The sequence below is a fragment of the Acartia tonsa genome, chromosome 5 (genome assembly GCF_053477335.1).
Source record: "Acartia tonsa isolate MP-2025a chromosome 5, ASM5347733v1, whole genome shotgun sequence".
In the NCBI taxonomy this organism is placed as follows: Eukaryota; Metazoa; Arthropoda; class Copepoda; order Calanoida; family Acartiidae; genus Acartia; species Acartia tonsa.
The window spans coordinates 19,071,199-19,084,792 of record NC_137264.1 but is presented as its reverse complement, the minus strand read 5'-3'; the positions used below and the strand labels follow the sequence as shown (position 1 = coordinate 19,084,792).

The following is a 13,594-nucleotide window of genomic DNA, read 5'->3' as shown; positions in this document are numbered from 1 at the left end:
GAAGTATGAACACTGATTTAGTTAAAACTAACCAAATCAAGATTTAGTTGAAGTACCCAAAGTTTTATTAGCCAAGGAATGAGAGTGTGTTTTAAAAACTTTGGGTACTAGTGTAATCTACATACCAATGTATTCTTGTTAAGCTCTAATATGGATTCGGGTCTATTATCCTATATCATTCCCATTTATAATAAGACAAAATATTCAACACAACAACAATATTACTAATTCTAACCTGAGCAGCTTCAAAGTACTGGTCATAGATATCATGAGCCAGCCTGTAGATTTTCTGTTTGGTCTGGTCAGACTTGCTCACAGATTTCTTCACCTTGTCGGTTGACCAGCCAGCTGAAAATTCAGTGCCTGCAAAATATTATTTTTTTCTTAATCGGAGCCAGCATAACACTAAGTAAACATTTACAATTTCTTTTTTTATTTTCAAGTTCAATCGTATCATGGACAAAGGACAAGGATTCTGAAAAACAATTCTAAGTAAAAAAGTTCTCAAAACCCATTTCCTATCCCCCCCAATCTTACCCACTTCCTTTTAATTACAGTCCAAAAAAAGGGGTACATGGCAGATTTACCACTAGCAAAAATACAGTGATATTACTGTCATAAACACAGTGATTTGCTGTCATAAACACAGTTTTACTGTCAAATTCACACCTGCGTTTTTAGGGGGTATGACAAAAATACAGTTATTGCACTGGCATATTCACAGTTTTGCTGTCAATTATACACCCACATATTGACAAAAATACATCTATTAAATTTATAATTTGTCAATTATACACCTACATATTGACAAATATACATCTATTAAATGTATACCTACTTATTTATCCATAATATTTAATACATCTATTACATATAGAAAAATATGTGTATAAACCCACGTCAATGTTGTAGCATTATACATACCCCTTGGTCGTGGTGCCAACTCTGTGAGGGGTAGAAAACCATGTCCTTCTTGTAATAAGGAATATTCGAGTTCTTATTTACCACGGCATATTACAATCTGTTAACCAGTGCCTGTACCTGTGCTCATACCTGAAACTGTACATGAACCTGGACAATGACATAGTTCAATTCCGACGTCTACACCTGTACCTATATCACCACTAGATCCTGATGCAGTCATATAAGAGGGAAAGAAATGTTTTCTTCTCCTTTGATATAGGTTTAGCTATTAACACTGGTTCGAAAATAACTTTTTCTCAATTAGAAGACGAAGTTTTCTCGTTAGAAAGATCAATTTTAGATATCCAACAAGCTGGCCCTAGTTGTCACCAGGTTGGGGAACCCACCTTGCCAACATAATTTTTATGGAAGTGGGGACATGAGCTCCCAATTTGTTGATGACTTTGGTCAGTCTATTTGTAGAATGGTTACTCATCAATGTCAAGATCTTCACAAAATTAAAATGTATTTTGTATTATCAACAATATTATCATGACGAAATAAATTATATATTTAATAAATGTGTTAAATAAAAACAAGATTTTTCTTATATTAGTGCAACACTACTCTATAATATCCAATATTTATCTGTTACCTTCTTTAGAAAAGTTTAGAATTATTGTTGTGTAGATTGATTTATCTATTATTAATAGTTATAAGTTTTTACAACTTGGTCAAAATATTTATAATTAATATTAATTTAAAAGTAGGTGTATTTTTGTCATCAAAACTGTGAATTTGACAGCATACTTGAATTTCATGGGTGTGAACTTGACAGTAAAACTGTGTTTATGACAGCAGAAAGGTGTAATTTTGACAGTGGATAAAAAAATATTGCCAAAAATACAGCTAAAAACGAAATTGACAAAAACACACCCAATTTTTGTCAAAAACACAGTGGCTGTACTTTTGCTAGTGGTAAAAGTGGCAGCATCTCAAAAAAAGTTTTACGCCAACAATACGCCATATAAGGTCCAAATTTTCAGCAATTTCAAAGAGCATCAATTTAGAAAGTCAGATAAAAAACCTTAGTAATTAAATTAAATATTAAAATCAATAAATCGGATTGAAACAGCTAATATCTGCCCACTTACTGTTGTTTTTACAAGACGAAGAGCTCGGGATTATTTTAATAGATCTACACATTGGAAGATTTTAAAAGCACATAAATGGCGCTAGACATTAAACTTATTTGGTATAAAAATGTACATACATCAAATATTGTTATTTACTATCAAAATTATAAAATCAATGATAGATTTAAGATGATATTTTGATGGAATAAAAAACAAGAACCTACCTAATGAGGTCTCTGCTTTAAAGCTATGCTTAGTACCCCTATTGGACTCGAACAAAAATCCTGGATAATCTTCCTTCAGGATGGTGCTTTGCATCTGTCCCTCGGTGTTTACAACTGACAGCTCACCAGCTTTCCTGAAGTTTAAACAAGTATTAAAAAAAGAAAATCAAATAAAATATAAAATGGGACAGAATTATTGTTTTTGTATCTCAAACTAAAAAGCTAAAAAAGCATATATTACTCCTTAAAAGCAAGAATTTGGAAGCTCAACTGAATACAGGTGTGTATCTTCTGCAAATTTGACCCGGATGAGGGGGGAGGGGGGGGGGGGGGGTAAAAAAATATGTGGTTTGGGGGGAAAAAATGTAAAAATTAAGAGGACTGAAATCATTTTTTTCTTTTTTTCTCCCATCTTTGGTGAAAACAACTAAAAAATATGTGGAAAGGGGCATAATATGAATTAAGTAAAGAGTTCTGAAAATAATTTTCCATTTTATCCCCTTTCTTGCTGGAAAAAAACTAAGAGGGGAAAAAAATATGCAGCAGGAGAAAAAATGAATCTTGTGCAGAATATACACCCCTGACTGAATATTGAAATATTTGATGACAATTTTGGTTAAATGTATTTTTGACTATCATCATAAGTGTAAGACTAAGAAATCTTGTAATAAAAAATTGCTACCTGCACTTGAGAATCCAATTTCCAACTGTAATAGTTGTTTCAGAAGGACCACCCTTGAACAATGGGATGGCTGGCTGCTTAGGCTTTACACTTGATCTAAATAGAATTAAGCATTAGGTTTCAGGAATTTAATTTCTAGGTACAATCTTTAGAAGTTAAAAATGTATAGGTATTATACAAAGGGTGATAAAAAATCTTTAAATCTTTAACCCAATTATCGATAAGAAATTTTACAAATGGTAACTACCTACTAAATACAAAAAAAGGGATGCAGATTGCTTTTTGAGTGATTGCTTCTTCTAATCCTGTTTTAACAAAACCTAACTGAGCTCTTAGTATCACCTTTTTAAGTTCTTTTCTATTAAATCTTTTAAATCTCCTCTATTTTTTTCTATCATTTTTACTATAATGAGTCCTAATAAGCTCTTTGTAACTTATCTATGAATTACTTTAATTTCAAAAGTATTTCTAACAGATGCTTCTGAGCTCTTTGAATCATATTTTTAAAGGCTCAGGTATCATTACTATAATGATTCCTCATAAGCTCTTTGTAGTTTATCTATAAATAACACTATTCATTTGCAAAATCCTTACCTAGCTCTTTGTAATTTCTCTAGAAATTCTCCTCTGTTTTCAGAAGTATCACTGCTACCCTCTGGGCTTCCACTGCTGTACATTGTACACAACTTGTTATCAAGAATGAAGCGAAACCTAAACAAAAATTTTATTTCACTTTCCAGTTATGGGTTGTCAGTTATTTGGATTGATAATAAATTACTTTAAATAAATCAGATAACAAACCCTTCTCTTACAAACTTTTATATCAATATTTGTTAAATGATAACTATATCTTATTATGCCTTGTATTAGATAAAGGTTAAAGAAATTAATAGATTGATAAATAGACAAACGGATAGATAGATAAGTCTTACCATCCATTGCTGCCGTTAGACAGCTCTAAAGCAGCAGCATCTGACCAAACATAGATGCAATCTCTTCCCTTCACTAAGCACCAATCCTTCCAGTAATAAGCACAGCCTAAATAAAAACAAAGTATTAGATAAGCTTAGCACAATGGGAAATAAATGCTTACCCATCACCAAGCATAGTAAAATTAAAAGACTTTGCTTTTAATTAACTTATACTTTAGTAAGCTAAATAAAAATTACCAGCTAATGATAAGTATTTGATATTACACATTTACAAGTTTGGCTAATTTCAGAGTGCCTCCCTCTCTAAATCAAAAAAAATATAATAAAAGTTTTATTCTAAGTGCTAGCAATATTTGCATGCATACTTGGCGACTGACGATTGCCTGCCGCCAATTTGAACAACTGACCTGTATTAATCTCTGTTGGGACACTCGCCTTTCCGCTGGCGCCAGAGCCCCCAGCCTCGCCACCCTCATCCTCGCTGATGTACGCCTCCGGCAGGGACACTATGCCAAATACGTTATCCTGTACAATTAAGCAAGTTTATAAGTTTTTGTCAATCTTATTGTCAGGGAATAATTAAAACTAATCCTATGTTATAACGTAGTAAGGTTCATGTTATCCGAAAAGATCTGTTAACTACTGAACTGATGAAGTTCTCTGTTTTAGGAAAGCTTTACACAGCTTTTGGAGTGGATTTAGGCTATTTTCTGCCCCATTTCTCACTTCCTGTTCTCATTACATAATGAACTTATTTATTTACTTAAATGTTTCTTTACTTGAGTGCTATATCACCAATTTTGTTCTAGATTTTTTTTTTAAATCTTTTTATATTGCTCATATTAATAGTTTGCTTTCCTTTGGATTGCAAAGATGATTGACTTTGCTGAATACTCCAAGCTTAGCAAAGTATTCCAGCCATTTGTTTTCACTGTTATCTGGACCTGAAAAAAAATTATCATGTGAGAAGTACAAAACTACCAAAGAATTTTGAAAACTACATGGTAACAGATAATTTATCTGTTAATCTCTATTACCTACTAAGTTCAACCTTTTGGATCGAGGCTTTGTTATCTTAATTTTTTTATATAAATAATCACCTGAGCTTTTCTGCATAAGATCATGGATGATGTATAGGCCAAGCAGATGACCTTCCTCATCATCTTCTGTATCAAGAACACCAGCAAGCACCTGCACAACATCACTACCCACGTCACTGTGCGATAGCTCACCAAGTAGGTCCTTATCAACATAGTGCACCATCTTCATGATGATGCCCAATGCGGCTCTCTTAACACTGCCGATCAGAGAGCTCTGAAAGGTTCGGCAGAATATGGGCAGCAGGGTTCTCACGTACACAGGAACCATTTCTGGATCCCCGGAGGGCTCGCTAGAGTCCTCGCCCTCGGAGCGTTCACGCATCATGCCTTAATGTACAATTTTTATTATTGATATACTTAGAAACCACTTGCATGCACAGTTTTTTTTTTTAAAGAGTAATCCACCTATTACCTGAGTCCTGCAGCAGCCAGTCTCCAGGTGATTGTAGGAGCGTAGCTACTTCATGATGTCCATCGTCACTGCGTTCTCTGGCCTTGTCCAGGGGAGTTTTACCATCCTCATCCCTAAAGAGCACTTGATTAGGTTAGCAAATTTAAAAGATCGAAAGAATGTATTCTTGCAATGATTCTATTAGTTTTATAGGGTAAATAAAATGATCTAAACTAATTTTTGAAAACAAATATGTTTGATTTTTGGGGATAATTGTCACGATATAACAAGCGTAGTAAATCCAGGTAAATGGATGTAGAATACGTGCATATTGTGAAGTGGAATCTTTCGTCAATCTATGTTGCAAATAAAGTCCACACATATTGGTCAATACGTTCCTCCATGGTCTGGAGAGGGTAGTTATAAGGGGGGGTTGGTGGCCAGCTGGGAGAAATATTATGATTAGGGGGTAAAGCAATTCAACATCCGTTTTCTTGTCCCTTAAGATCTCTGATGATATTACCTTAAATCTGGGTTGGCTCCATGTCTCATGAGCACCTTGGCAATGCCAGGTCGTCCAAAACATGCGGCATAGTGCAGACTACTGCTTCTTTGTCCTGAATTATATATTCTTCAATGATTATCATAAATATGTATAATTTGATTACTTAAAACGTTAGGTTATGATCAACTTTACGGTGCTATTAAATTAAAATGGGAGATCATTTCATAATTTAAGATATGATTATGAATTTTTGGACACGGCAAAGCATTTCATAACTGTTTTTTAACAGTTAAGAATATGCATTTCAGCTTTTTAAGAAGTTTCCAACATACCCTTATTACGAGATCTCTACAATAATCAATAATCGCTGCCACCATTTTTTAACAACCTCATCTAATTGCAAGACTCTTCAAAACTTATCAAATCTTTCTTTTACCTAATTTTGTATTTTATTTTAAACAACAAAGTTTTTCTACATTTCTACGCACGTCTATGTCATACATTATACCTTTATTAACATCAGCTCCTTTATTGCAGAGGTACTCCACCATCTCCTGAGTGCCAAAGGCTGAAGCCCAGTTAAGAAGGGTCTGACCGACATCGTCCATAAAGTTGACCTCAACCTGTCCACTTTCAACTGCCTCAATCAGAGCCTCAGTGTCTTTAGACCTAATAAGATCGTTAATATCAAGAACTATGTACTGCATTGCATAAGTAGTAAAGTAGGTACTTTATAATAATTATAATTAACTTTCATTTTTTCTTGTTTTTTTAGAAACTGATTTATGTGTTAAAAGGGGTAGTTTCACGAAATGCATTTGAACTTAATTTAGTGAACCGCATATTTTTTCTTAGTTAATGAAGTAAACTACATTTAAATAGCATATATTTGAAATGAATTCAATTTTCTACCACGTAGTTTTTAAAATATCAGGACCTGAAAATTGTCTTTTTTGTGATATATGCAATTAAAAAAGACAATTTTCAAGTCTTGATATTTCAAAAACTATGTGGTAGAAAATTTAAATTTTTTCAAATATATGCCATATAAATGTAGTTTAACCATTTAACCAGGATAAAATGTGCGGTTCACTAAATTAAGTTCAAATGCATTTCGTGAAACTACCCCTTTGAAACTTTAATATTTACCTTATACAGTCAATAAGCTGTCTGTGTGTTCTTTCTCTGGCAGAATCCATCCTGCGCAGTCCTGCCAGCTGGCTGGCTGCCTGGCCGCTGCTGGAGGCCAATCTGGAATCCATAACTTGGCCGCTAGGACTCGGAACGCTGGCTTGCGGCAGACCTTTTCTACCTAAAATGTATCTTTAATTGGAACACAATTCTCCAAGAATGAAAAATAAGTCATCTAAAAAAAATGTTCTTTTTGGAGAAAATTTTCTATAAATGAAAAACTAACCTTCAAATAGAAGAATTAGAATAAGATCCGTAAGTCTCATGGTGTCAAGGGCGCAACGTTCATCTCCACCCACTGCATTCTCTATAGCTGTTGGGAGTTGAGATCTAAGAAAAATGTTATTACTTTACATTGTATTATAAGTAAAAAAGTGTATTTTCTGCATATATTTCTTTTAATTTGAACCCCACACATGAAATTCTTTACATAAGCACAAACAAATCATTAGATTTTACCTACTGTAGTATTATTTTTATGTAATAAACTACAACAAACTAAACAACCGATGTTATAATTAAATTCCTAAGTTTTTTAGTCATAATCCTAATTAGTGAAAATATTTGAGCTTGCAACTCTAATATAAAAATTACCTCAAAACATTGTGAGTGACAGTTGGTGAGCCTCTGCACAGAGTAGACAGCAGGGAGATGGCTGTGGATATGGACTGGGAATATTTCATCCCAGATTCTGGCATACCGCTGCTTCCTCCGCTTGAACCTGTAAAAAAAATTGAAAGTCAGAAAAAAATAGATTTATAGTATAGAGTATAATACAGATAACAACCAACCTCCCTTTTCCAATGACCTTTTTCATCTGATAGCAAATTGTTTTCTGCTACTTGGCTGTTTATATAACCGACACCATTGGTTGATTTTCAATGACCCAATTGAGAGTCGGCACAAGGACACTAAGATGGGTAGATACAGTTATATAACCCCTGCCCCATCTAGTGTTTTACTCTCAGAAATCCATAAAACTATGAAAATTTAAGTCAACAAATATTTGGTGGTATACCTAGTTTAGATTGAAAATTAAGTCTGGGTATTTTTTTAAATGGTCAACTATTATAATATTTTTTTGCATACTTAGTGAATAAAGGGATACACAAGACAATGGCCGATAAATTAATGTACATCCAAAATCATGATAAACAAAATTACTCCTTCTGTAGATTACAATTCAAGAAACGTTTGGATATTCAACCAACCAATTCAAATTCAATAAAAGTCCCCAAAATTGTTAAGCCAACGACGGAATAAGAAAACGATATTATACAAATTTGGGAGAATGTCACAATACATTAATGTGAACTTAGACTTAAACTGGTTTTCATACAATTCCGTCAACTTCTACGAAATATGTTTTTTACACATTTTCTAAAAATAATATTTTAGACCTTTTCATAGACTTTTACATTTTTGCAACAGTGGGTTAAAGTTTCAGGGCAACATCAAAACACAAAAGATTTCTTGTCAATTAAATTATTTGGTTAAAAATAATGTAAAGTAAAAGAATTTTTTCAGTAAATGACAAATGATGAAAATTGTTAAAATGATATTAATTGCAATTTCCTTAAGGAAAATCCTTTGATAAATACGCTAAATTGAGATTAAATGTTTTAAGTTTTTAAGCCAACGACGGAATAGGAAAACTTTATTATAAAAAATTTGGGAGAATGTTACAATACATTAATGTGAACTAAGACTTAAACTGGTTTTTATACAATTCCGTCAACTTCTACGAAATATGTTTTTTTACCAATTTTCTAAAAATACATATTTTAGATTTTTCATAGACTTTCACATTTTTGCAAACAGTGGGTTTAAGTTTCAGGGCAACATCAAAACACAAAAGATTTCTTGTCAATTAAATTATTTGGTTAAAAATAAGGTTAAGTAAAGGATTTTTTTCTGAAGGGGTTGATATTGATTGTTATTTCCCTAAGGAAAATCATTCAATAAATCCACTAAATTTAGATTAAATCAGATGTTTATTGCGTAATTTACAAATGTAATGTCATCTAAAATAGGACAGGGACAAAGAAATTCATGAACAAAAGCCAAAATAATAATCAATTAAAAAGTTTTCATCAGACAGGGACAGCCCATCCATAAATAGCCCATACCTGTCAAGCGCTAAGATAGTTCTTTCCTAAAATAAATGACACAAGAGCAAACATCCTATTTCTACAATGACATTCATAAGTCATGTTAGCCCAAAAGAGGGGGATATTGAGCTCATTCGATCGGTTAAAAGGTTGGGTACTTTTATCAAATCTTAATTAACTGGTTCTTAACTAGTTGTGATATTTTTTTCATATTCTTTGTCCCCATGTGAAGCATTGTGTGTATTGTTTTACAACTGTTTCTATGCAAGATATTATCAATTATGAATCTAAAGTATAAGGGAAATGAAACGTTTTCCGTGTGTCAAAATCACATGCCATTCCTACAACATAAGGAATGCGAGTGTACTGTATTTGTGTATGTCAATTCGTTTAGTAAGATCTCGTAAACGGCTGGAACGATCGCTCCCTAATTTGTAGGAAAGTTTAGTATTCGCTAAAGTCCAAGTTATAGATTATTTTGTGGGTGGGTAAGAAATAAGTACCTAGCCCATAACAAAAAAAATATATTGACACCCCCCTAAAATAAAATCAAACCAGGCATCTTGAACCAATCCCCCCCCCCCCTTTTACCTTTCACCCCTCACTTATTTAGCGTGACGTCATGGAGGCTGGAGGCGTAGCTAATAGTATACTAACAAAGTAAAAGACATCATTTAAAGATAAGATTTGACTCTATACATCATACGACAGCCATGACTTTTAGACAAAAGGGGTTTGTGCAAATAAGCAAAAACCTGTTGGTTGGTGTTTTTGCTCTGATGCCTTTTTATGTTATTTCGTCGTTGTTATTAAAAGTATTCATCATATTTATAAAGAATGACAAAATTCAAGAAAAAAATCCACGAAATAAATTACAAAAGACGGATATTTACCTTTTGAGTTTGAGGAAGGATTTGAAACATTGGTGAGATAGTTCAAAAGTTCTTGAATTAAACCATCGTTTGTCAAAGAGGCAGGATCTACTCCTTTTCTGATAAATCTAAAAATAAAGTTAAATATTATTTATACTCATTACTCACTCATTTTTAATAGAAACATATGTATATAAATATGTATATGGATGGAAATATAGATCATTTAGTTAGATAGATAATAATCTACCGATAAATGAGAGAAGAAAAGCATTCAAGAGCTAAATCAGCCACAATCTAATCTTATTTTCAAGCTATATTTAAAGGTAGATTTTATCAGCAAGTTGAGCAAAGCCTTTTTAAAGTTTCGTCAGCCACTTAATAATGTTTATATCAAGTAAACAAAGAGTCTTACATAGCACAAAAGATATATATTGAAGGATAGATAGATAGCTCACCTGTCAGCCAATGAAGCAAAGCATTTAAGAGCTCCGTCAGCCACTTGATAATCTTCATGCTGCAACAGAGTGGAGAGGGAGCTGACACAGCTGCTTAAACATTCATCATTCGGCTCCATCTTGGAGCACAGCCTAGAATTAATAGAAGTAGGTAAGTTAAGGAAAACTTGCGCATTTACATTTATATTACCAAAGAGGATTTTTTTCTTATATTGTGGTAGTTCGGTTCGTATAAAACAGGGAGGTATGGGACATTAAACTGTAAATTACACTGGTTCCAAAAGTAATGGCGCAAAAACGTTGATAATTTTAATAAATAATGATTGAATGATTCGTTGTGTGTCCACTTGTCAACAAACAATTTTTATCTACAGATGGCGTACCTATCTAATTTTAAATGTAACTGGACAATATAAAATATACGTAGATATTTAGACAGGTGAAAAAATGTCGTAAATTTAAGTTGATAACTCACTTATTGGTCAGTTCGATCATCCAGTAAGAGAAGTGGGGGAATGGGTAAAGGGGGTGGATAGAGGGTATCACTATTTTAGCCCGCTAAAAGCTTCACTTTATTAAAGAACATGAAAATCTGTGGTAAGATTCAAGAAATAATATATCCATTACCTGGACACAACCGCCATAGCAGAATGAAGCGTATCCTTGTGGATATGAGTGCCGCTGTCCCTGATAAAGTTGAGCACGCAGAACAGACCACCTGCATCAAATACAGGTCCTGCTTCCCTGATAAGTAAAATAATAAAATTACAACTTACATCAACACATAATAATATCAGTAAACTAAGTGTGTAGCTAAAAAAATGTAGGTTTTTATGTAGGAAATAAGACATAAGTGAGCGATAAATTAACCCCTTTCTAATATTTTCAAGAAGATTTTGAAATTTATAATTAATCATAAAGTTTGATTTATACTTCATTGTTAAATCTCTACTCTACAGGTATACCTAGTTATTTTATTGAAGCTGTTTTTTTTTTATAGAATTTCATTTTTATATAATCTAATCCAATAGTAATGGTTTCTAGAAAGAATTATCCTACTGTAACGAGCGCACAAATTAAAGTAACATACCCAGGTACAGAGTAGCTACGCTTGTAACTAAATATTACCTGGAGCAGACAAGTTCCAAAACTTTAATACATTGCTCGGCAAGATCACGACTAGTTCTAATATAAATATATATTGTAGATGAACCTGCAAAGATTCGACTAATAAAAAAAGTTGGGTTAAAGTCCCTTTCGTGACAACGCCTCTTAATGGGCGTTTCGTCGTATTTTCACAGTAGCTTTCCTCCTAGCCCCTGCGAGGGGGGGGGGGCTCTGACCCTGCGGGGCAATCACCTAACCTAACTTAACCTATCAAAAGCTACTGTGAAAATACGACGAAACGCCCATTAAGAGGCGTTGTTACGAAAGGGACTATATCCAAAAGTTGAGATAAGCTCAGATTTTTTTCTTCAATAAACAACATCCCGTCGTTCTCTTACTTGATTTTCAAAGTAGCGAGAGCCTTTGGGTCTAGCTTAGTATATTTTTGGCTTTTTCAAATTAAAAATGTATGGTTTTTTTCTTTGTCCGTTAAGTTATCGCTATCTTGAAGTAATTTTCCATTGGATCTAAATGGTTTATAGCTATTTGTCTTATACCTTTCCTCCACCTTTAAATATAAATCCCCTTAATGATAGGGTGCAAAATGTTGTAGGGTAAATAAAGTATTCTATAAAATACGGGGTTGAAGCATTTTTAGGTAGCTTTGTTGAAACATAATTTATTGTCCTGCCATTATCTCTAAAATTCTCTTGTATGAGTCATCATAAGCTAATTCTAAAGTATTACACCCCCATTTAAAAATATCTTTTATGCTTGTGAAAGCTGTTATTATGCTGTAAAGAAATGTGAATTTTTGTTTATAAAAATCAGATATAGTAAGAAAAACTTACAAACGACAAATATTGTTTTGTTAAATATATTGGAACATAACAACAACAAAGTTAGAAATAGTATTAACAGGATGTATAAACTTGTTTGTGTCATAATATCTTATCAACTAGTTTAATCCTTAAAAAAAAATATTTCACGTTTGCTTGAAACTAGAGGCGATATCGTAGATATCTATTAAAATATGAAAAATAATGAGATTAGGATTTTTCTGGTGCACTTTCACCTCCACACATGTATCAAAATATCAAATTATCAGGACCGCACATTGTTATAACAGCACAAACTGTTTCTATCCCTTTGCTTTGCTCTTGTCATTAAACACATTCCCTATTATTTATCCGCTATTGTGTGTAAATACTCTTGCGAAATAATAAGATGATAGTATGCGGTAATGAATGCACAATCTATTATTTACCTATTAGAAAGATCAACAACCTCTAGCCTCGTGCACATGGCCTTGATTGCACCATCAACAGCAACAATTCTCCTAGAAAAATTTAATAAATAAAAATTGCTGTTGTGTTCCAAGAAATATTTGGGAATTTACTGCGACAATTTAACAAAGTTTTTCATAAAAGTTTTTTGTTGTTTGGGCAAAATCAAATAAGGGTTAAAAGATTAGGTATTGGCTTGCAGGATTAGGACACCTTAAAGTTTTCAATATTAGGTGGGTGGGGGGGGGGGGGGGGGGAGGAGGAAGGGGGTTAACTCGTCTATTCATGAGGGAATAACAGAGTATATTGAAATTCTACTAAAAGCAATAGCACATTTTTTTTTCTTTTTTAATACAATGTATGATGTGTAAGAAGTCAAGATAATCAAAGAACTTTCAGATTTAGCTTTTACCATTTATAAGGAAAACATAATTGTAAAAATATTACCTAGTGCACTCAGCAGAGATATCAAGATAGTAAGTTATTGCTCTGGCTGTTACTTCCAGCACCTAAACAGATATAATATTAATCAAAAAGCATATCATAGCAGGTTTTAGACTATTTTCCTTCTTAATTCTCAAAAAAAAATAAAACCTAATATGTATTTCTTTAGTTAAGAAATCATTTCCAATAGGTACTATAAAACCCTTTTGAGTAAAATTATCATTTATAGGCAGAATATTTACCCTTACAAGA

The 13,594-nt window shown here is 33.0% G+C and overlaps 1 protein-coding gene across 2 annotated transcripts in view; it reads right to left on the bottom strand.

Moving 5' to 3' along the window:
- Positions 1 to 13,594, bottom strand: part of Ufd4 (ubiquitin fusion-degradation 4-like) — a 41,030-nt gene that overhangs the window by 26,198 nt on the left and 1,238 nt on the right. For both annotated transcript variants that reach the window (XM_080160710.1, XM_080160711.1), the window contains exons 4-23: positions 13,346 to 13,407; positions 12,880 to 12,951; positions 11,634 to 11,690; positions 11,133 to 11,249; positions 10,506 to 10,637; positions 10,069 to 10,175; positions 7,659 to 7,785; positions 7,291 to 7,394; positions 7,023 to 7,185; positions 6,382 to 6,542; positions 5,892 to 5,985; positions 5,390 to 5,502; positions 4,978 to 5,304; positions 4,738 to 4,821; positions 4,285 to 4,404; positions 3,878 to 3,983; positions 3,540 to 3,656; positions 2,946 to 3,041; positions 2,264 to 2,397; positions 236 to 363 (exon numbers count right to left, since the gene is read on the bottom strand). In XM_080160710.1, coding sequence (XP_080016836.1) covers positions 236 to 363; positions 2,264 to 2,397; positions 2,946 to 3,041; positions 3,540 to 3,656; positions 3,878 to 3,983; positions 4,285 to 4,404; positions 4,738 to 4,821; positions 4,978 to 5,304; positions 5,390 to 5,502; positions 5,892 to 5,985; positions 6,382 to 6,542; positions 7,023 to 7,185; positions 7,291 to 7,394; positions 7,659 to 7,785; positions 10,069 to 10,175; positions 10,506 to 10,637; positions 11,133 to 11,249; positions 11,634 to 11,690; positions 12,880 to 12,951; positions 13,346 to 13,407 — 2,421 coding nt within the window. The remainder of the gene's footprint in view (positions 1 to 235; positions 364 to 2,263; positions 2,398 to 2,945; positions 3,042 to 3,539; positions 3,657 to 3,877; positions 3,984 to 4,284; positions 4,405 to 4,737; positions 4,822 to 4,977; positions 5,305 to 5,389; positions 5,503 to 5,891; positions 5,986 to 6,381; positions 6,543 to 7,022; positions 7,186 to 7,290; positions 7,395 to 7,658; positions 7,786 to 10,068; positions 10,176 to 10,505; positions 10,638 to 11,132; positions 11,250 to 11,633; positions 11,691 to 12,879; positions 12,952 to 13,345; positions 13,408 to 13,594) is intronic.